We start from the raw sequence: 23,811 nt of genomic DNA on the forward strand, positions 1-23,811 counted from the left end.
GGGAAAATTCTGTGTAACCAGTATCCACCATGTTGTGTTTTTGTTTTAAACTTTGTTCTCCGAATTTTATTTGAACATGACATAAAAATAAACATAGGCTTTAGCTGAGATCCCTGAATTGCAGGGGGTTGGACTAGATGGCCCCAGGATCCCTTCCAACTCTAAGATCCTATCATTCTATAATACTGCCTTAAAGGAGAATTTTCCCCATGGCAACCAACTCGAGCTAGGGCGGGCCTAGCTGCGCCTCTGATTGGTCCGCCGGCGGCGGCACGCTCAACGGAGGCGCTCTGTCATTGGCCGGAGAACCCCGTGTCACATGACCGACCATCATGGCGGCGCCCATGAGGCTGTGGTGCCGGGGCCTGGGGTTGTGCCCGCGGTTGCTGCGCCGGGGGCCTCCGCTGCTGTTCTCGAGGGCGCGGAGCGGCCCCCCGGCGGTGGCAGCTGCTGGGAGAAGCCGGCTGTACGAGCACGCGCGGGGCGGCTGGACGGCGCGCCCGCGGCTGAACTTGGAGGCGCTTAGCGCGCAGCTGGGCGAGGCCGAGCGGGAGCTGGAGACGCGCAAGGGGCCCCTCGGGCCGCGGGACCTGCGCGAGATTGTAAGCTTGGGCCTTGGGTGGGCTCGGCTGGGCGCGCAATTGCTGTTGCTTCCGCTCTCATGCCAGCTACCCTCTTAGATGGCTAACATACTGTATGCAAGCCGCTTTGCCCTGGCTTTAAAACCGCTGCATTCAAGTTTCAGGTTCCTCGTGGCTGTCAACATTAGTGACAGCCTGAGGTGGGTAGCGCTTGGTTGAAATTTGCAAAGCTGGGGTGGGGTGGGCAGGGCCGGATTTAGGTTTGATGAGGCCCTAAGCTACTGAAGGTAATGGGCCCCTTTATATGTCCAGCTGTCCTTTGTCAACAACAAATTGTCACTGTTTTTTGTGTTGAATATACAATATGCTGTATGGTAATTTACGGACCTTATAGGTATCTAAAGCCATTTGCACATAACAAAATATGTATTTTTTTTTCAAAGTAATTGTTGAACTGAAATCCGGAACGGATTAAGTTTGAGAACCAAGGTACCACTGTATACAGAAATGAGCAAACCAGTGATATTTTAGGGAGCAGGCTAGCAAGCGGGGCCCGTTACTTACATCATAGGAGCCTACACAACACAAAACACTGTTGCTGTATGTAGGTTTTACTTTGTTTGTTTTTTATCTTATATTTTGGAAATGTACATCCAGGTTTTTTTCCCTTTAATTTTTTGGGGGGCATTCAACAAGCAAAACCCTTTCTTCCACTTGTCATGCCTATATTTGAGCTGGGAAAAGCTGGTCATGGGTGTCTAAAGGCTGTGAAGCCATGCCAGGGTAAAATGTAACAGTTCTATGGCTCTCAAGCATCTGCGTGTCAAGGGAACTGTCTCCAGATTTTTGCCTTAGCAGCTTAACGTAACTGAAGCTCCATAAATTTTCCTTCGATTGTTTTTCACTCTCCACTTCCAGTACTACCTTCTTCTGTGCATACTATCTGTTTTTGAATAATCTTGTTAAACTGCTGTTAGGCTGTATAATATTTTTCTTCTTTTTCTGATGCCTACTAGGTTGCCACTTGGCAGAGATTAGTCGAGGTGCAAGAAGAAATTGCAGTACTTGAAGCTGAGAAAGAGAAGGTGGCTGAAGAAGTGGGGAATATTGTGGTGAGTCCACTTTATAGCAACTATTATGGAACAACCAGAACCACTATAGAAGATATGTTTCAATAAATAAAAGAGAAGGAAAAGCCAGATGCTCAGGGCTGCCTACCACAAATTCTGGTTTTGTGTTTCCTTTCTTGTTGTTGTGTTACAGCCAGAAATGGTGTGTGTGTGTGTGGAGAGAGAGAGAATATGTGTTTATGTATCTTGGGAATAATTCTAATTCGCTCTTTTGTCTTCCCTTTCCAGAAAAGCCAAGACAGAAGTACTTTGCAGTCGGTAAGAAAGTTTTTTATCCTTTACTGCTACCTTAACAATTTGACATCTGTAGCTTTAAAACAGAGATCAAGTGCTTTCTGGTATTGCAAAGGGAGAAGAATCACTTCTAGCATTTCTGTGCCTACAGATTTGACAACTCTCTCCCAAACTTTTGGCTCGTATAATCTGATCAGGTCTGTGCCACATTCCTTCTAGTATTTGGGAATTTTACTTTCCTTTTTTGGGGAGCTAACAACGGTGCAGGAGATATGACTGCACTGGTGTTAACACTAACCAAGCTTCCAACCCATTTATGGTTTCCTACCCATGGCTGCTGTGTTTCAGTTCCACTGCCAGAGACAGTATGCCCTGAATACCAGTTGAGCAATTCCATTTTCCAGTAAATAATATAAACTCCCAAGGCATGACAAAACTCCTGCACAGACAGCTTTGATGGAATTTAAGCAAGCCCCAATCTTGCTTCCAATGTTGGCTTCAAACTCTGTTTTTCCCCATTCCCCCCCCCCCCATTTTTTCTCACTTCTCAAACTTGAGCAGCCGGGAAACCAACAAAGCAACTGTGTGCACCGTTCTTAAATAGACGGGTACAACTTCTGAACTCTAAATTGGAGCAGAACCGTTGCGACATGTTAGCCGAATCTGAGAACTCTTTCGTAGGCTTGAAGCCTGTATTTGTGACCACTTGCATTTGGAACCTCTTTTGCCCACGTGGAAATGAGGCAAAGGGCTTTTCCTGTCCAGTTGGCCTGGAAGCTTTTAGAATCACTAAAATCAAAGCCTCTTGAGGAATCATGCCAGATTCTCTTGAGGGAGCTCCCTGTTAACATGTATTTCCAAGGATACCCCTCCTTTTCTCATTGCTGTTGAAAGACCGGACCTGGGATCCAAATAGCAATAAATACCCTGCTTCTTATTCCCTGCCTGCTTGGGTCTGACAGCATCCTTCTCCTCCTCCTCCTCCTTCCCTTTCAGCTCCCTGCCTACGATGCGTTGCGGAAGCAGGGAAGGGAGCTCCGCCTTCGTCTCAGTACTTTGCGCCAGGAGGAGCTGGAGCTGGATGAGAAATACTTGCTGCGTGCCCTCAGGCTGCCCAACAGGACCCACCCAGATGTGGTAAAAGAGTGTGACACGAGAGGAGTAATCTAGAACACTCAAATTGAGCATGACTGGGGGGCCCTGCCAGGAAGGCCCTGCAGTGCTCTCCACCTGAGTATACTTCCCGGGTCAAGGATATATGCAGCCAAGGGTTCTCCTGCAGATTAAAAGAAGGGGGGATGCTTGGATAATGCAATAACATTTTACTCCATTCCTTTCCTTGCTTGTGGGTGGGGGGGGGGGTGCACACAGAACAGTTTGCACCTTCATGAGTTTCCCTGGTCACCTTTGACCTGATGGAAGGGATATATGGCTGTGGCTGAGTGACTGGCCAGTGCCCAGTCGAGAGGAGGTGCTGGGAAGGAACTTGACACCTGCAGCTGGCTAAATGTGTGAGGCTTCAGGCTATGCCCACCCAGTACTCCCAACAAGGAGCTGCTGGAGAATATTCCTTGGGGGAAGAGCATGTGCCTCCTCCTCCTTTGTGTGCCCCATTGAGAGCTCCGGAGGGTGGCAACACGAGAACGGGGCCTTCTCTGCAGTGGCTCCCCATCTGTGGAATGCTCTCCCCAGGGAAGTTCGCCTGGCGCCTTCATTATACACCTTTAGGCGCCAGGCAAAAAACGTTCCTTTCTATGCAGGCCTTTGGTTGATCTGATTTGCATCCTATTCCCTTTTAAAATGTGTTTTTGTTGGGGGGGGGGGCGCTATTGGGTGGTTGTTTTTATTTTTATTATGTATTTTGTGGTTTTATATCTGGGTTTTATTCTGTGAACTGCCCTGAGACCCATAGGTATAGAGGGGTATATAAATTCAATAAATAAAATAAAAATAAATGAAGAGCGGGTGATGCGGCACCCAGCCACGTTAAACTTAACAGTGCTGTGGTCGTGGCAATATGTGTGCAGGAAGAGAGGGATGTGGGGGCATGGGCACCAAGCCTTTTGATGTACCCCTGACCATGGAAGCTTCATAGAAGCATAGAATTGGAGAGTTGGAAGGGACCCTGAGGGTCATCTAGCCCAACCCCCCTGCAATGCAGGAATATGCAGCTGTCCCTTATGGGGAATCAAACCAGCAACCTTGGCATTATCAGCACCAGGCTCTAACCAACTCATGGCCCATTCAAGCTCCTTTGCCTGAAACCAGTAACCGTTCCATGTAAAAGACCCTGGTGGTTAGCTCCTCAGAGCCAGTGTGGTGTAACGGTTAGAGTCAGACTAGGACCTGGGAGTCCGGGGTTCAAATCCTTAACTAGGCCATGAAGCTCTCTGGGGAGGGAGAAAACCTTGGGAGCCTAGCCTACCTCACAGGGTTGTTGTGTGAGAATAAAACAGGGAGGAAAGGAGCTTTGGGAACCACATTGAGCTCCTCGGATGCACACGAAAGCTCACACCAAGAACAAACTTAGTTGGTCTCTAAGGTGCTACTGGAAGGTATTTTATTATTTTTTATTTTGTTTTGACTATGGCAGACCAACACGGCTACCTACCTGTAATTAAATAATAGGGAGCATAAATGCCTCTGATGCTTCCATGCCGTTAACCTCTGACCTCTTCCTTCCCCCAGCCAATTGGAGATGAGAGCCAAGCGCGGGTGTTGGAGGTTGTTGGTGAAAAGCCAGGTGAGAAATGATTCCTTTCATCACCACCAGGGGGAGTTACTTGCTTCTTTCCAGGCAGCTCTTGCATTGCGTTTTTTTTTTTTAAAATACCTGGATCTATTAAATTCTTCCTTATTCCTGGTTTAATCTTCACATCCCCCTGTGCTTTGTTTTAAAAAAACAGCATTTGACTTCAAGGCGAAAGGGCACCTGGAAATTGGGGAAGACCTGGATATCATAAGGCAAAGGTGTGTATGAGAAACTGGGGGTCTCGTCCCTTCTCATCCAAGGCATTCTGCTTAAAAGGGACCATTTGGAAGAAAGGGAGGCACTCCTGAATCCCTTTCTGAGGACGGTGAAATGAAGCAACAGCTCCACCTGCTGGTAGAGAATAAGAGAGTGCTGTTTACTTTCAATAAAGTCTGGAAAAAAACTAAAATTCCCCCTTCTTCCCTCAGTCAGTGCCACTAATATACACTAGGCAGTTGCCTCTTCCCAGGGAGAAGATCATGGCTCAATGGTAGAGGATCTGCCTAGCATGCAGAAGGTCTCAGGTTCAATCCCAGTGACATCTGGGAAAGGTAGAACTGGAAAATGTCTCTAATCTGTCGCCTCGGAGAGCTGCTTCCTGTCTAGAGCCAGTGTGGTGTAGTGGTTAAGAGTGGTGGACTTGTAATCTGGTGAACCGGGTTCGCGTCTCCGCTCCTCCACATGCAGCTGCTGGGTGACCTTGGGCCAGTCACACTTCTCTGAAGTCTCTCAGCCCCACTCGCCTCACAGAGTGTTTGTTGTGGGGGAGGAAGGGAAAGGAGAACGTTAGCCGCTTTGAGACTCCTTAAGGGGAGTGATAAAGCAGGATATCAAATCCAAACTCTTCTTCTTCTTCTATACTGACAGTGCTGACCCAGAAGTGACTGGCTTGCAATGTAAAGGGGAAATGACACATATGCAAATCATACGCTTCTCAATTATATAAGTTCCTCCTCCGAGAGCCCTGCCCTCCACCATATTGTATGCCCTTCTCTCTCAGCTTGTGTGCGTTGAGCGAAATTTCTAAAGCGTGTGCGCGCAGACACTGAAATCCCAGTAATGTGCCCAAAGTTGGGGGGGGGCATCAAATTTTGGCCTTGTACAATGCGCCATATTACCAAGGTCTGGCCCTGATTGAACCCGGGACCTCCTGCTTGCAAGGCAGACGAAGAAGAAGAAGAGTTTGGATTTGATATCCCGCTTTTCACTACCCGAAGGAGTCTCAAAGCGGCTAACATTCTCCTTTCCCTTCCTCCCCCACAACAAACACTCTGTGGGGTGAGTGGGGCTGAGAGACTTCAGAGAAGTGTGACTAGCCCAAGGTCACCCAGCAGCTGCATGTGGAGGAGTGGAGACACGAACCCGGTTCCCCAGATAACGAGTCTACCGCTCTTAACCACTACACCACACTGGCTCTCAGACAACTTGCCGCTGAGCTGTGGCTGGATACAACCCCACGTAAACGGGCTCTGAGGCCTGGAATAAATTGCCCCATTGTCGCAGCCACCGGCTCCCTGAAAAAGCACTGGAGGGAGTGTGCTTGTGCGAAGGCAAGCGGAGGTGCGAGTGAGCCAACAGGGCTTAGAGAAGTTGCCTAATGCCCTGATGGAGGGGCAGGGTGCTAAATATGATTCAGGCAGGACAAAGGGTGCCTTTGGCCTCCGGGCGGATATTTCCAGAATTTGCAGGCACCCATTAGCTGATTGGAAGCCCTTCTCCTTCTTCCTGAAGAGGGATGAATATTTGATGGGCGGCCTTTGAGATGAACTGTTTCCCCCGAGGGCCTTTTCCAATAGCAGGCTGCTTCTCACCCACCCCACCCACCCCCGCGATCCGTTTCACAAAGCTCCCTCTGAGCCTTGGGCCAAAGCTGCGAGCCTCTCCTGTCACGAAAGGAAGCTTGCCATTGACCAAATGCGTTCGTCATGGAATCGACACTCTTTAACGTGGCTGCGGGGTCATGTTTAATGGAGAGTGTTGTCCTCCTTGGTGCAGCTGGATGTCGGGCACATGGCGAGGAAAGGACCACAGCTCAAGGGTCGAGCATCTGCCTTGCAAGCAGAAGGTTCCCCGGGTTTAATCCCCAGCACGTCCAGGGAAGAACTCCAGCCTAGACTTTGAGAGCCAGTGTGGTGTAGTGGTTAAGAGCGGTAGACTCCTGATCTGGGGAACCGGGTTCGCGTCCCCCCTCCTCCACATGCAGCTGCTGGGTGACCTTGGGCTAGTCACACTTCTCTGAAGTCTCTCAGCCCCACTCACCTCACAGAGGGTTTGTTGTGGGGGAGGAAGGGAAAGGAGAATGTGAGCCGCTTTGAGACTCCTTCGGGTAGTGATAAAGCGGGATATCAAATCCAAACTCTTCTTCTTCTTCTCTAGACATTTATTGCAACACGTGGACCAAATAATGTAGGGCAAAATGTTTCTATATATTGTCAAATAATATTCAGCGAAATTGTTTTTATATAATATCAACTAATATGCAGCAAAGACAGCATTCCGGATAAGTACACTGTTTCGGTATATCTTCTTCGGTTCATAACTATAAAGAATAACAAAACAGAATATATACAGCTAATCAATCATGTAAAGGATCATATACAAAAAATAACACTCTGCATCAACTAGAGCCTTTTTCATATTCTGTTTGCAGTTTGCAACACAGGGGTATCTTTTTTGCATTTTTTTGCATAGACATTTATTGCAACAGGGCTCCTTAATCCAGTTTGCGCAAACCTAAGTTTCTGGTGATGGAATGGCCCCCTGCAAAATAGTGACCATCGGGGGGGGGGGGTAGCTAGTGACTCCTGAAGCTCTTGGCTGTTGACAGGGCTTAAAAGGCCAGCTAGCCCAGCCTGCCCTCCCCCAAGCAGGGTTATCCGCGTTAGCGGATCAAGCCCCACATCCCTGGGAAGCTCCTCAATGCCTTCTTCTTCCCTCCCCTCTGTTCTGCAGGCGCCTGTCCCACATCTCAGGCTACCGGTCGTTCTACCTCCGTGGGGCAGGAGCAATGTTGCAGCAAGCATTGGTGCAGTTCACTTTCAACAAGCTGGTGAAAAAGGTACCGAACTTTTTTGGGGAGGGGGGGCACTCTGTGGAGCAGAGTGTGCTGATCCGCTGGGCCAGAGGAGGGCTTGTTGGGTGCAGGGATGCCAAAGAAGGACTTCAAAAGCGACAGAGTGATTGGTTCTAGTGCTTTATTTTTTTTTTAAAAAAAGGTGTAGACTTACTGCAAATCAGCCTGCCAGGTCTCCCAGCCTTTACAGTACATGGCTTACTAGCTGAACACGTGAAAAGGATCTAGGGGTTTTGGTGGACCGCAAGCTGAACATGAGTCAGCAGTGTGATGCGGCAGCAAAAAAAGCAAATGCTATTCTAGGCTGCATCAACAGAGGTATAGTGTCCAGATCGAGGGAAGTAGTAGGGCCACTCTATTCCGCCTTGGTGAGACCCTGCTTGGAATACTGTGTCCAGTTCTGGACGCCATGATTTAAGAAGGATGTTGACAAGCTGGAAGGTGTGCAGAGGAGGGCGACCAAGAGGACCGAGGGTCTGGAAACCAAGCCTGATGAGGAACGGTTGAAGGAGCTGGGTATGTTTAGCCTGGAGAAGAGGAGACTGAGAGGAGATAGGATAGCCATCTTCAAATATCTCAAGGGCTGTCCCATGGAAGAGGGAACAAGCTTGTTTCCTCCTGCTCCGGCGGTGAGTAGAACTTGAACCAATGGCTTCGAGTTGCAAGAAAGAACATGCAGAAAAACTTTCTGACAGTAAGAGCTGCTCAACAGCGGAACAGACTCTCCTTGGGGGTTTTAAAGCAGAAGTTGGATGAGAGTCCTGCACTGCAGGGGTTACGATTCTATGATTCCTTCCTTCCTCCCTCCCTCTACAATGTCATATATTAAATTTACAAACCAGTTGTTCCTTCTTGGGATCTCTTAACAGCCGAGGCAAAACCCATCTGGGCTAAGTAATTCTAAAAATGTGAACTGAATAACGCAGAAAGTGTTGTGCTGGATCAGACTAAGTTCTGTCTTGTCCAGAGTTGTTTCCCAAAACGTCCCATCAACTACCAGGTGGCTCATCAGCTCACCATTGGCTCAGCTGTGGGCAAAGGCCTCCCTTGCACGACCGTTCTCTGTGCGAGGACAGAAGATGTGAGAACCAGGCATGGGGCAGTGTCCCTTTCTTGACCTCCCCCTTGTCTTTTTCTTTCTCTTTAGGGCAGGAGGGGGCAATTCCTCCTTTTGCAGGTGCCTTATTCGGGGGTCCCTGGGAGCCAGGCACCCAAGGACGGTTCCTGCAGCTCTTCATCCTCTCCCTTTCCCCCCACAGGGCTTTATCCCCATGACTGTTCCAGATCTGCTTAAAGGAGCTGTCTTTGTAAGTACAGTCATACCTTGTGTTGCGTTCGCTGCGGGTTGCGTTCGGCGCGGGTTATGAACGCGCCGAACCCGGAAGTACCGGAACGGGTTACTTCCAGGTTCGCCGGTTTGCGCATGCGCGTCAAATGACACCATGCGCAGAAGCGCCAAATTGCATCGTGCAGACGCGGCGCTTCAAGTTATGTGTTATTCATGTTGCGCATGGGGCTCCGGAACGGATCCCGTTCGCAACCAGGGGTACCACTGTAGTCTCCCCCCCCCCCAAATAAAGTATTCATGGGGCCTGAAAGCTTCCTCATACCGAGGTAGATCTTTGGTCCATCTAGCTCAGTATTGTCTACACCAGGCATGCCCAACCTGCGTCCCTCCAGATGTTTTGGACTACAATTCCCATCATCCCTTACCACTGGTCATGTTAGCTAGGGATCATGGGAGTTGTAGGCCAAAACGTCTGGAGGGCCGCAGATTGGGCATGCCTGGTCTACACTGACTGGCAGTTGCTCTCTGGGATTTCAGGCTGGGGTGTGTGTGTGTGTGTGTGTGTGTGTGTTGCTATTCCAGCCCTACCTTGAGATGCTGCTGGGGTCTTCTGTACAGAAAGGAAATGTTCTGCCTCTGAGCTTCCGGAGCGTCCTCTCTGGCACCCCCACCGTGTGTGTCTCTCGTGGCGTTTCTGCCACTTTTCAACACGAGGCTCTCACGAAACCAGGAGTCTGGTTGCCCTCTGAAGGTGGGGGTGGCCCTTTTTAGCCTGGAGGCCGCATAGCCTTCTGCGCAGTCTTTCGAGGGCCGCACGATAGTGGTGGGTGGGGCCAGAGGCAAAAGTGGGCGGAGCGATGGATGTAGTTCCTGCACGCACTCTTTTTTAAAAAAAGAATAGTGTTTATTTGTTTTTTTCAGATTAAAATTTTACAGTCATACAGTGGTGTGGTGTCTTGGTACTCAAACTTAATCCGTTCCAGGAGTCCGTTCAACTCCTGAAACCCTTCAAAAACCAAGGCGCGGCTTCCGATGGGCTGCGGGAGCGTCCTGCACTCAAGCAGAAGCCGTGTCGGACGTTTGGCTTCCAAAAAACGGTTGCAAACCGGAACACTCGCTTCCGGGTTTGCGGCGTCCGGGAGCCGATTTGTTCCAACAACTAAGCCGTTCGGGAACCAAGGTACCGCTGTATATCAAACATAGATCATAAAAACAAGATTCCAAGGAATCTCCTGGACTTCCGTCCTCCCCTTTGTGGGTCCTATTATTAATCTTTTCCTCCTGCATCTTTTATCCAAATCTTTGGCGTCTCCATTGTGTCCAGAATTCACCACTGAACTACAGTTTCCTCTTGCTTGTCTGGAGATGGAGGAGACTCCTCTTCTGAATAAGAGTCCAGAAGTGACCTGCGACTAATTAGAAGCGTCAAAATATCCCCTCTTGAGAACAGAGCATTTTAGAGCTAGTTTTCTGACCCGACTCTGAGCATCTCCCTTAAGAAATACCTTTACCGAGCTGTGTTTTCAAGTGATGCCCGCTGCAAGCGGGCCTCAGCATTCAACCTGGCACCTTCCCGTTGTTGCTGGATTGCAGCTGCCATCACCTCTGACCACTGGGCATGCTGGCTGGGCCTGATGGGAGCCCTGTAGACTCACCCACCCACCTGTGTCACACCTCTTGCTTCCCAGGAAGGTTGCGGCATGCCCCCAGAAGCCAGCTCCTCCCTGCTGTACAACATAGACCCTTCTCGCTTTGAAGACCTGAGTCTGGCAGGGACTTCCGAGGTCGGCATTGCAGGTATGGCAAAAGGGTGGAGCTCTGGCCCCTAGATTTCCTCGCAGGAATGTCCTTCTCAGTGGAGTACTGGGAGAGAACTTCCTTAGGCTTCCTTTGTTGGCCTTTCCCATCTTTACGTCCCAAGATGTTGTTGAACTGTAACTCCCATTGTTTCTGGCCGTGCTTGTTTCTGGGGCGTAGCAAGGGGAGGCGTAGGGGGCGGGCCGCCCCATGTTCCATAATAGAGGGGGTGACAAATTATCAAGGAACAATTACTGCCCTACTAGGGCAGTTCATAAAAAACTTTTTTAAAAAAATGCCTGCTCCCTAGTATAGTATCTTACTATACTAGGGATTATATATGAAATTTCATGCATATCGGTTAATATCTTGACCCTCCACCACCAAAATAGCTGTTTACTTGGCTGTTTTCCTATGTCATGAAGGCTGAAATTTCAGTTCAGTGGAGCACTTACTGTTCCCAACCCTAACCCTGAGGAAAGCCATCTAATTAGACTTTAATTTGATTTTGAGATGTTTTTTAGGAGGTAATTTAAGTATTGTTTGATTTTATACCAGTGTTATGTATCTGATGTTAGCCACCCTGAGCTCGACTTCGGCCGGGGAGGGCGGGATAGAAATAAAAGTTTTATTATTATTATTATTATTATTACTTGTTATTATTCCTTTGTAAGAAAATATGAAATAACGTAAAACAATTTTTGCGGGGGGGGGAATAAATGGGGGGGGTGACAAGAAATTTTTCTACCACCTGACCTTCCTACGCCTCTGCACTCACACGAATCACAAAGCGGCTCACAAGCAAAAAAAAAAAATAGTGAATGGAAGTCATTAAAACTGCAGTTGCGATATAAGAGATTGGTATTTTGACTGCAGCGTAGCTGAAATTTATAAGATTTTGGAATGCAGAAACAAAGTAACTAATCAAACCATTAATTCTAGCATGCAGGGGACCACCTACATTGTATAATTGGTCATCAGTGATTGGTATTATTAATTGTATTATAATTTGGCATTGTTATAATCAGGCTATTGTTCTATTATTGCAACTGAAAATTAATAAAAATTATTATCCAAAGAAAAAAAAGCAATGACGTAACAGAATGCCACAATTGCAGCATAAGCCGTATAGAATAATCAACAAATCGTCAGCGAAACAATTACAAATCATCGGTAAAACAGCCACCTTCTATAAAACACAAGAGTCTCCACTCTGACGCAGGGGTTAAGTTCCCGGGTACTGTGCATAACCGTGAAATCACGTATAGCAGGGAACACCCTCTAAGCCCTTGGAAATTCTTGAAAAACCCTTTCTTTAAAAATCTGCCAAACTCCATCCCAATCGCTCCCTCCAAACCTCTTTTCTCAAACTTCCCAACTCTCCACGGGCCTCAAAGGTCGGTGCAAACGCCGCTTTCCCACTCATTTTGTGCCATTTTTGCAGATTTCCTGCTCTTTCCAGGCCTTCGGTCAATTTTAAATTGATTAAATCAATTTATTTAATTATTTGCTGGCGCCGTGTGTATACGCGGTCACGTGTAAAAGTGGAGAGTAGAACTGGGTGATATATCGATACATCGTCCAAAACCGCTCAGAAGTCCATATTGTGGTATTGGCTTCATAGTTTTTGACCTGGCAAAATCATGTTGTGAATCATGGGGTGTGCAGGTGTGTGTTATGCAAAAATCACAATGGGGGAAAAACCGTGAAGCCAGCCAGTGCCTCTGCATAGCTCCATCCTTTCAGACATCACAATATCTCAGTCTATCACAATGTTTAGCTGGTGATATATCGTGATGTTGAAGACCAGGTATCGCCCAGCCCTAGTGGGAGACACCTGTATTAACAAAACTCTGCTCTTATCCCAGAGAGAGAGAGAGAGAGAGAGGCTGCACATACCACATTTTTCGCTCCATAGGACGCACCGGACCATAGGGCACACCTCATTTTTAGAGGAGGAAACAAGATTTTTTTTTTCTGGTTTTCCTTCTCTAAAGGCCCTGTTTTTTTTTGAGGATCAGCTAAACGTTTTGCAGCTTTTTTGCAAAGGGAAAAGCCCTGGGTTTTGGGGGCTTTTTTTTTTGAGGATCAGCTAAAGGTTTTGCAGCTTTTTTTTGCAAAGGGGGAAAAGCAAAGCTCCTTTTGCAAAGGGGGAAAAGCAAAGAGGAAAAGCCCCATTTTTATGGGGTTTAACTCACATTTCTGAAAAATCTTAAGGAAAGGGAGCCGTTTCTACTGTTTCCAGACAGATAATCTAATCAGCCAGTCACATGTCGCTGGGGAAACAAACAACCTCCCTCTGCAGCACATTCAACAAAGGAGGGCGGGGCTGAAAGGGAGCCGGGACTCTTATCTCTCTCCCGATCTCTTGCTGATCAGCTGCTGAGCGGGGTCCTTTCAACACCCTCTTTTCTCTTTGTAAAATAAAAAGCAGGATCTGCTTTTGGTCCCTGGGCAATTCAGCTCCGGGGACCACCATTCGCTCCATAAGATGCACAGGTATTTCCCCTTACTTATTAGGAGGGGAAAAGTGTGTCTTATGGAGCGAAAAATACGGTAAAATGTAGAAACAAAACTCTTTTGAAACATTATTGATAGTTCCTTCTTCATCCCTGGTTGGAAAATGTACGTTAGCCGGGTGGGATTGGCAAGAGCAACCAGGGCAAAGGAATTAAGGAATCGTGCCCCTATTTATTCACTCAGATCCATTCCCACCGCCTTCTCTTCCTACTAGGATACTTCATGGATCATGCGGTGAATCTGAAAGACACCCCTGTCAGGTGAGAAACTTTCTGCCCACCTTGTGGATGCGTTCAGGTGCCGCTGTGCACATGTTCAAAACGTTAACGCATGATGAAATACGGGCTGTGGAATTCTAGAGTCTAACGTTAGTAATTCTTGGAGTCCGTGGGTCTACTCTGAGCCTGGATACACCCCCCTCCAATTCCAGACAGAGCCCCAGCTTTTGTTTACGGCATTGGAGAACCCTGCTTTTTCCCACTGTCAGCTGGTCGGCCCCTCTGAGAACAGGATGCTAGACTAAATGGGCCATCGGCCTGATTCTGATGTTCTCCTTTGCATCATAGGGTTTTCTGCAGGGGGAACGGGCTGCTGGGAACATCAGATCTAAGTTAGGGGATGTTTAGAAACCCACGGTGTTTTAGGAGTTAATGGGCACCCCAGTTTGAGTGGCAGATACCCCTTGGGAGGCGGGACCTTCTGCTCTTTAAAAGGAGGGAGCAGCCTTTGGTGAAGGGAGAGTGGTGACTGGAAGAAGGAGGGTGTGGGGCCAGGTTAGGTTTAGGTTAGGTTAGGATCATTGAAGATGTGTATATGTCGCTGAAAGAAAGAGTTTACACTGTTATGAAACTAAGCTTATGAACCATCACTGAAACCGCTATGCTCTGTAAGAAATAAAGACCTCTTATTGTTGAGCTAAGAAAATACCGTCATTCATTTGGTCCAGCGAGCTATGTATGCTCATGAGGAAGTGAACTCAGGGAAAGGACAAAACTGACCTGCAGGGTGATAGTTTGTGCCTTGGAGTTCCCTCAGGAGGGGCTAGCAGGCGGAAACCCTGGTATTGCCACAGAGTTGCTAAGAGGGCTTAGCTAACTGATATAGTGAGGGATCTAATGAAAGAGAGACCCCGAACTGTAGGCAAAGGAGAGGTTAACCCCTGAAACCCAGAGCAGAAGATATAACTAGCCACGGCCGCTGGACAGGAAAACTCCCGTTACTAAGAAATTCCCAGATTATTAATCAAAGGGAAGTGAAATAACAGACGGACCTCAGAGGGACAGGTGGGGTGCATTGTAATTTGTCCCAGAACACCTAATTAAAAATTCACTTAGTAACGAGGGGGGAGTCTGAAGTGGAGGTTCGTCGCACTCCCCGGGTGCGTGCTTTAGAAGTCTAAGGCGGCCCATCCTCACAGCCTTGAAAGCTGCAAGCTGGATCATTTAAAAGAAAGTTGAAGGGTTCGCTCCTCCCACCCCAGGGAGCCAACTATTTGTTCCATCCTCATAAGGTTTTCTGCCCTCCCGTGGAATTGCCATGTGCACCCACCCAACAGACCCTTCTGCCCTCCTCTGCCCAATTCCTCTTGACCGCTGAGCTCATCAACCCTCCTGTCTCTTCTTCCACCTTGGCCAGGACAGTGTGTGTCAGCACGTGCTACAGGGCGGAAACAGAAACTCGCCATGAGTCGTGGGGACTGTATCGAGTGCACCAGTTCACCAAGGTGAGGGTGACATGCGCTCGAGGTGTGGCGCCGTTGGAGGTGGGGAGAAGGGACAGGGTCTGCAGCATAGGCCTCTAAGGCCCGGTATACCTGAAGGAGCGTCTCCACCCCCATCGTCCAGCCCAGACACTGAGGTCCAGCTCCGAGGGCCTTCTGGCGGTTCCCTCACTGCGAGAAGCGAAGTTAAAGGGAACCAGGCAGAGGGCCTTCTCGGTAGTGGCGCCTGCCCTGTGGAACGCCCTCCCATCAGATGTCAAGGAAATAAACAACTATCTGACTTTTAGAAGACATCTGAAGGCAGCCCTGTACAGGGAAGTTTTTAATGTTTAATGCTGTATTGTGTTTTTAATATTCGGTTGGGAGCCGCCCAGAGTGGCTGGGGAAACCCAGCCAGATGGGTGGGGTATAAATAATAAATTATTATTATTATTATCATTATTATTATTATTATTATTATTATTAGTGCATCCTGAGATTTTGTGGGGTGGGGTGGAGCTCGAAGAGGAATTTGAGATCTTAACAGATGCTAATGCCACATCGAGCGTCTGGTTCAGTTCGACGCAAGCACAGCAAATGCATGGGATCGGTTAATCCGACTCATCCCGAGGCTCTCTTGCTTTTCGCTTCAAACGATGCAGGTTTCTAGTCCTCAGCGCTGCAGATAGCCCGTTCTCATTGAAGAAGCAGAAGGCCAGGGGGCGCAGGTGATCTTAGCTTCCCTGCAGGGATGTGTGGGCTTCAGCGCTGGCATTTGTAAGAGGTGCATTGTAAAAGGCATGCAACGTTTACATGGGACCTTGGAATGACTCCTGCAGGATTTGGGTTATGTTGGAGTAGGGCTCCCCCCCCCCACTGCTTCAGCACAGAAAGTGGAGAGGTGGTGTTGTGTAGTGGTTAGAGTGCTGGACTAGGACCTGGGAGAGACTAGAGTTCGAATCCCCACTTGCCCCGGAGCTCAGTGGGTGAGTCCTTGAGCCAGTCACTCACTCTCAGCCTAACCTACCTCGCAGGGCTGTCGCGAGGATTTAAATGGGGAGGGGGGGAACCGTGTCCACCTCTTCCTCTCCCTTCCCTCTTCTCCTGCAGTTACTCCTTCCTCTCCCTCTGGCTAACAAATCTCTATACACATTCACTCTCTCCCCACAATCCAGGTGGAAATGTTTGGGGTTACTGCCAACGAGACTGGGTTCGAAAGCGAGGCCTTGCTGGATGAATTCCTGGCCGTGCAGAAAGAGATCTTCTCTGAGCTGGGACTGCACTACAAGTAAGGAGTCGCGTTGGCTGCAGGGGACGTGGGTGGGTGATCATTGAGGAGGGGGAAGGAAGGCTGCTAGGCCAGCCAGCAGAGACATGTCTGGTTGCATCCTGAACCCACCTTAGAGGGTATGTTTAGGCAACATTTAAAATACAGTACTAACAAAGCAAAGCAACATCAAGGGAACATCAGAATGCTGCAGCACAATTGCTGACAGTGAGAAATCGCCAGCCTGTCACAGCTGTGCTCAAGAGAGCTGCGCTGGTTGCCAATTTGCTGCCAGGCCCAATTCAAGGTGTTACTATTAGCGCATAAAGCTTTTAACAGCTCAGTACAGTTTACCTAGGGGCGCGGGTGGCGCTGTGGTCTAAACCACTGAGCCTAGGGCTTGCCGATCGGAAGGTCGGCGGTTCGAATCCCCGCGACGGGGTGAGCTCCCGTTGTTCGGTCCCAGCTCCTGCCAACCTAGCAGTTCGAAAGCACGTCAAAGTGCAAGTAGATAAATAGGGACCGCTTCGGCGGAAAGGTAAACGGTGTTTCCGGGCGCTGCTCTGGTTCGCCAGAAGCAGCTTAGTCATGCTGGCCACATGACCCAGAAGCTGTACGCCAGCTCCCTCGGCCAATAAAGCGAGATGAGCACCGCAACCCCAGAGTCATCCGCGACTGGACCTAATGGTCAGGGGTCCCTTTACCTTTACAGTTTACCTACAATATGCCTAGAAAGCTGAGGTCATTTTAACCTGTTTCTGTATTTTAACTTTTGTGTCCTTTTAACTATTGCAACTTTTTCTTTAGTTTACTGTTTTATCTTTTGTAAATGGCTTTGAGGGTTTGTTGGTTTGCTTGCTTGCTTGCCTGTTTGTTTGTTTTCAGTCCAGTGGTGTATGAATTTTACGAAAAAAAGACCAAAAAGGTAATCTTACTTTTTTACTTAGCAATCCTCAGGCAGCAAGACCCAGATAGAGAAGGCCAATCAGGTTCCTGAGCCAAGGTCTTCCGGCCAAGGTGGCGGCAGGGCGTGCCCAACTTTCATGGCCGCCGTTACGCATCTGATCTCGATTTCTCTTTACCGATAGGGTCTTGGATATGCCCACACAGGAACTGGGCCTACCTGCATACAGGAAATTCGACATTGAGGCCTGGATGCCAGGCCGGGACAAGTATGGAGAGGTGAGTGAATCTCTAGTCCAAGGGCCAGCCCAACCCCAAGATGGAAGAAGCCCTGGAGAGAGTCCAGTAGATCCTTCTCAATCTCCTTCTGCAGAGAAGCAGCACAGAAGGATAAGAAGAACATGGGAATGTAGAAAATCGGACTGTGGGTCCGTCTAGCTTAGTATTGTCTTCACAGTCTTTCCGCTCCCTCCCTCTCCTGCGAAACTCTCCCCCTTTAATGCTGAGGGTGGTGGGGCCACCAAGAGGGTCGTGTCCTGTCCCCACCCCCACTTTGACCATACCAAAATCCGACTCTCTCTCTCTCTCTCTCTCTCCGCCAGTGTGGTGTAGTGGCTAAGAGCGGTAGACACGTAATCTGGTGAACCGGGTTCGCGTCTCCGCTCCTCCACATGCAGCTGCTGGGTGACCTTGGGCTAGTCACACTTCTTTGAAGTCTCTCAGCCCCACTCACCTCACAGAGTATTTGTTGTGGGGGAGGAAGGGAAAGGAGAATGTGAGCTGCTTTGAGACTCCTTTGGGTAGTGAAAAGCGGGATATCAAATCCAAATTCTTCTTCTTCTTCTTCTTCTTTTAGTTTTTTATTTATACTTTTCAAATTTATACATTTCATTAATTTTACAACCCATTTCACATTTCAAAACTTCCCTCTCCTCTTGCGGTTCCTTAAATTTACTTTTTCATATCTTCTGCATATCCAAATTCATTTAACTTGCAAATTTAATTATCTACTATAAATATATACTCTTATAAAACTGCAGGTTGTTGCAATTATCCTGCTAATGTTTTTTTATCTGCTTACAATTTATCTGTAAATATTCAATGGACCATTTCCACTCTTTTATAAAAAGTTTGTTATCTTGAACCACAGTTCAAGAATGATACTGACAAGCTGGAACGTGTCCAGAGGAGGGCAACCAAATTGGTCAAAGGCCTAGAAACGATGCCTTATGAGGAACGGCTTAGGGAGCTGGGTATGTTTAGCCTGGAGAAGAGAAGGTTAAGGGGTGATATGATAGCCATGTTCAAATATATAAAAGGATGTCATATAGAGGAGGGAGAAAGGTTGTTTTCTGCTGCTCCAGAGAAGCGGACACGGGGCAATGGATTCAAACTGCAAGAAAGAAGATTCCACCTAAACATTAGGAAGAACTTCCTGACAGTAAGAGCTGTTGGACAGTGGAATTTGCTGCCAAGGAGTGTGGTGGAGTCTCCTTCTTTGGAGGTCTTTAAGCGGAGGCTTGACAGCCATCTGTCAGGAATGCTTTGATGGTGTTTCCTGCTTGGCAGGGGGTTGGACTGGATGGCCCTTGTGGTCTCTTCCAACTCTAGGATTCTATGATTGATTTCTTATTCTTCCGGTAAGTTTCGCCATTTCTGCATATTCCATAAGTTGTTTTTTTTAATCCATTCTTACTTTGCTTGCACTTCTGCTTCTTTTCATTTTTTGGCGAGTAGCATTCTCTCATACATAAATAGATTTCTATACAATTTAGGTAGTTCTGTCCCTATAACTACCAAAAGGAAAGCTTCCAGTTTTTCTGGTTACTTTGAACACCCTTTTCAATTCATTATATATCGTTTGATGATGACAAAATCTGACTCCCATATCTACAATCATTTCTGAGATCTGCCCCAAGGGCCCCCAACGCCACTTCCGCCTTGGCCAGTTACGTTACTGCACTTCGTTTCCCCTGCTAGATCTCCAGCGCCTCCAATTGCACAGACTACCAGAGCCGCCGGCTGAACATCATGTACTACAACCAGGAAGGCCACCTGTCTTATGCGCACACGGTAAGCTGGCCTGTGGCCTGAGATACAGGGATGGGTGGGGAGAAGGAGGCCCCATGTGTCGATAACCTGTGCTTTTTTTGCTCCTTAACCCAATGCCACACTGGGGGCCTCCAGCGTCTCAGCACAACTGTCTGTTCTTTGCAGGTCAACGGCACGGCCTGCGCTGTCCCCCGGATGCTCATTGCCCTCCTGGAATCCAACCAGCGCAAGGTTTGTTGCTGGCATAATAGTAATAATAATAATAATAATAATAATAATAATAAGCCAGTGTGGTGTAGTGGTTAAGAGCGGTAGACTCGTAATCTGGTGAACCGGGTTCGCGTCTCCGCTCCTCCACATGCAGCTGCTGGGTGACCTTGGGCTAGTCACACTTCTCTGAAGTCTCTCAGCCCCACTCACCTCACAGAGGGTTTGTTGTGGGGGAGGAAGGGAAAGGAGAATGTTAGCCGCTTTGAGACTCCTTCGGGTAGTGATAAAGCAGGATATCAAATCCAAACTCTTCTTCTTTTTCTTCTAATACCATATTTTCCGGCGTATAAGACAACTGGGCGTATAAGACGACGCCCAACTTTCCAAGTTAAAATATAGAGTTTGAGATATGCTCAACCGCAGATTCTCCACCCGGCGTATAAGACGACCCCCGACTTTTGAGAAGATTTTCTTGGATTAAAAAGTAGTCTTATACGCCAGAATATACAGTAATACCATCTGGCTGGGTTTCCCCAGCCACTCTGGGTGGCTCTCAACAGAATATTAAAAACACGATAAAACATCAGACATTAAAACTTCCCTAATCAGGGCTGCCTTCAGATGCCTTCTAAAAGTCAGAGAACTGTTTATTTCCTTGACATCCGATGGGAGGGCGTTCCACGGTGCAGGCGCCGCTACAGTGGTACCTCGGGTTACATACGCTTCAGGTTACATACTCCGCTAACCCAGAAATAACGCTTCAGGTTAAGAACTTTGCTTCAGGATAAGAACAGAAATCGTGCTCTGGCGGCGCAGCGGCAGCGGGAGGCCCCATTAGCTAAAGTGGTGCTTCAGGTTAAGAACAGTTTCAGGTTAAGAATGGACCTGCAGAATGAATTAAGTTCTTATCCAGAGATACCACTGTACTGAGAAGGCCCTCTCTGCCTGGTTCCCTGTAACCTGACTCCTCGCAGGGAGGGAACCGCCAGAAGGCCCTCAGAGCTGGACCTCAGTGTTCGGGCTGAATGATGGGGGTGGAGACGCTCCTTCAGGTATACTGGGCCTTTGAGGCCGTTTAGGGCTTTAAAGGTCAGCACCAACACTTTGAATTGTGCTTGGAAACGTACTGGGAGCCAATGCAAAAAACAAACAAACAAACTTTATTTATTTGCATAGCCCACAGGCCGTTGCATCAGAAAGACACATATTACAGATACTGATAAAAACCATATATAACCAATAAAATGAACTGAATCGGGATTCGGCACAATTAAAACAAGAATAAATGAGATCTTAATTATGAGGGAGCCAATGCAGGTTCCAATGTTATATGGTCTCGGGGGCCGCTCCCAGTCACCAGTCTAGCTGCCGCATTCTGGATTATTTGTAGTTTCCGGGTCACCTTCAAAGGTAGCCCCACGTAGAGCGCATTGCAGTAGTCCAAGCGGGAGATAACCAGAACATGCAGCACTTCAAGCTGGGCTCTGTAAATGTCAGGGAGGGCCCACCTCCAGCCCAGGGGCAGGACCCCCCCTCCCCCCCAAAAGCAAGGACCTCTTAGCCCAGAGCATGTTTAAATTACGGGATTTTCTGACACAAGATGCAGGGAGGGCCGCCAACTTGGATGACATTATATTTTTTTTTAATAGGAATTTATTAATTTTTGAAAAAATACAAGAAAAAATAAGCTTACAAAATACAAAACAAAACACTACAAAACTAGAATACAAAATACAAAAACAAAACCTAGCAAAAACAGAAAAAACATTTATTTAACTATACTTAGACCCTGATGTTGGGAAAGATGGAGGGCAAAAGGAGAAGGGGACGACAGAGGATGAGATGGTTGGACAGTGTTCTCGAAGCGACTAGCATGAGTTTGGCCAAACTGTGGGAGGCAGTGAAGGATAGGCGTGCCTGGCGTGCTCTGGTCCATGGGGTCACGAAGAGTCGGACACGACTGAACGACTGAACAACAACAACAAATATAATTTATAATCTTATTTTAGGACTTCCTCACGTCCTCCCTTCTGTGTTCATTTCAGATATACTGTAGTAACTTTATAACTTATTTAAATTCCTCTTCCTCCCATATTCTTAATCCTTATCTATCATCATATATCCATAAACTTATTCCTAACAAATTAAACATAACACCATTCTAACAACTTGGATGACATTAAAAGAGGAGACAAATTCAGGGAGGGGGAGGGCTGCCGGTGGCTGCTGGCCCCAACGTCTGTAGTCTGCCTCCTCAGCCAAAGGCGGAAGGGCTTCTGAATCGCAGTTGCTGGAAACCCCAGGAGGGTAGAGAGCTCCTGCGCTCGGATCCTGCTTGTGGCCACTGTGAGGATGCTGGACTAGATGGGCCAATGGCCGGATCTAGCGAGGCTGTTCTTGCATTCCTTTCTGCCCCTTTTCGACTTTAGCACAGCTCTGAGCGTGAACAGGCAGCCAGGGACTCCCCGGCAGAAGCCTTGCCTTGACAGCTGGCCTCTGGACAGCTCTCCCATCTCTCGGCCTCGTTCCTTGCAAGTCTGGGCCCGGGACCGATCTGCCTTACAGAGCATTGTAAAGTGTGTTAGATTGTTCCAGGGGTGCCCAGCTCGAATAGTTATTTGGTTTTTTTTTTTTTGAGGGGCAGGTAAGGCCTGCATAATCAACCACAAGGTACGGCACATGTATGCCATTTGAATGGCAATGTCCATCAGCTTGGGGGGGGGGGGCGCGGACCCCTCAAATATTTTATTGCAGGGGTCAGAGGAACCTCAGCCCCTAGCAGCTGGCTCCTGTGGATTGTTCCAAGAGAGGTGAAACTCGAAAAATTAGAATATTGTGGAAAGGTTCATTTCTTTCAGTAATTCAACTTAAAAGGTGAAACTAATATATGAGATAGACTCCCGACATGCAAAGCGAGATAGGTCGAGCCTTTATTTGTTATAATTGTGATGGTTATGGCGTACAGCTGATGAGAAACGCAAATTCACAATCTCAACTTTGGGGTTTTCATCAGCTGAATGCCATAATCATCACAACTATAACAAATAAAGGCTAGACATATCTCGCTTTGCATGTCATGAGTCTATCTCGTATATTAAACTCCAGTAGCTAATGAACACAATTGCTTACATAAATGGACTTTTTCCACTTTTCCGTATCTGAAGAAGTGTGCATGCACACGAAAGCTCATACCAAGAACAAACTCAGTTGGTCTCTTAGGTGCTACTGGAAAGAATTTTCTACTTTGTTTCGACTATGGCAGACCAACACGGCTACCCACCTGTAACTGGGACTTTTCCACGATATTCTAATTTTTCGAGTTTCACCTATATAGCTCCCATCCACTCCAGGGCTGATTGGGATTTTAGGGGCTAGGAGCTGGCATACCCTGTCAGAAACAAGTTTGGCGTGGGTTTCGTTTGACGCTGTGTTGTTATTCTTGTTATTTATTGAATTTATTGACCGCCCTATGCCCAGAGGTCTCAGGGCGGTTCACAGAATAACCAGGGCGGTTCACTGAATGTTGCACAGAGGGTGGCCGGCACAGGGTCCTCAAACCCCCTCCTCTGCCTTTGTCCCTCCTCTGTAGGATGGCAGCGTTCGGGTACCAGAGGTTCTGCAGCCGCTGATGGGCACAGAGATCATCGGCAAGCCCAGCTACACTCCGTTGAAATACATAGGCCCAAACCGGCCCAAAAAACGCTGAACACCCTTCCCAAATCCTGGGGTGCCTTGGAAAAATCTGAGAGGGTTAAGAAGTCCAGAGACCCAGAAAAGGAAGGAAGATTGGACGCTTGAATAGTGACGCTGCCTTGCGGGTGGGGTGGGTGACTTTGGATTGGGGGGGGGGGCTGAAATGCCAGCAAGGTGACCTTCACCCCCAATTAGGCACTGTGGGGAGAGAGAGCTCACTTCTTCAGGGTAGAGGGGAATATGAGCCGTCCTTCCCAAGGTGATCTTCGTGGACCCAGAGCGGTTCCAGAAAAGGCTGGCTGTGAAGTCCCAACATGTGACTTGGGACGGAGATCCCTTTTGCCCTTCCCTGGAGTTCTTGCCATTTCCCCATCAGCCAGACTCCAGTTAGCGGCTTCCTCTCTTTTCTTAACCTCTATTGTATTTTGTTGGTGGGGAAACAGGGTACGTTCATCAGAACCATCGACGGAGGAGAGAAGACATTCGCCCAATAAAAATCGCTAATGAAAACGTCTGTTTGCTTCTAGCAGTGGTGGTTTAGCATGCTGCTGCCCTGGGGTGTTGCAGGAGGCCGAGCTTTTGGACAGCCCAGCGGTTTCCCCAGCAATTCTC

At 48.0% G+C, this 23,811-nt stretch overlaps 1 protein-coding gene across 1 annotated transcript; it reads left to right on the top strand.

Annotated features, from left to right (window-relative positions):
• The first annotated feature begins 332 nt into the window (after positions 1 to 332).
• On the top strand, positions 333 to 23,311 carry SARS2 (seryl-tRNA synthetase 2, mitochondrial). Its single transcript, XM_033158789.1, has 16 exons — positions 333 to 602; positions 1,598 to 1,693; positions 1,940 to 1,969; positions 2,942 to 3,082; positions 4,634 to 4,688; positions 4,852 to 4,915; positions 7,650 to 7,755; positions 9,030 to 9,077; positions 10,747 to 10,855; positions 13,590 to 13,635; positions 15,011 to 15,098; positions 16,250 to 16,362; positions 17,430 to 17,523; positions 19,225 to 19,317; positions 19,462 to 19,527; positions 23,096 to 23,311. Exons 1-16 carry the CDS (start codon positions 333 to 335, stop codon positions 23,210 to 23,212), a joined length of 1,536 nt encoding a protein of 511 aa, XP_033014680.1. The 3' UTR covers positions 23,213 to 23,311.
• The last annotated feature ends 500 nt before the right edge of the window (positions 23,312 to 23,811 follow it).

This window comes from Lacerta agilis, chromosome 8 (genome assembly GCF_009819535.1).
Source record: "Lacerta agilis isolate rLacAgi1 chromosome 8, rLacAgi1.pri, whole genome shotgun sequence".
In the NCBI taxonomy this organism is placed as follows: Eukaryota; Metazoa; Chordata; class Lepidosauria; order Squamata; family Lacertidae; genus Lacerta; species Lacerta agilis.

Coding starts and splice junctions, on each gene's coding strand:
- SARS2 (XM_033158789.1), top strand. CDS start 333: ATGGCGGCGCCCATGAGGCTGTGGTGCCGGGGCCTGGGGTTGTGCCCG. Junction 7,756..9,029: donor TCAACAAGCTGGTGAAAAAG/GTACCGAACTTT, acceptor TTCCCCCCACAG/GGCTTTATCCCCATGACTGT. Junction 17,524..19,224: donor GCCGGGACAAGTATGGAGAG/GTGAGTGAATCT, acceptor TTCCCCTGCTAG/ATCTCCAGCGCCTCCAATTG.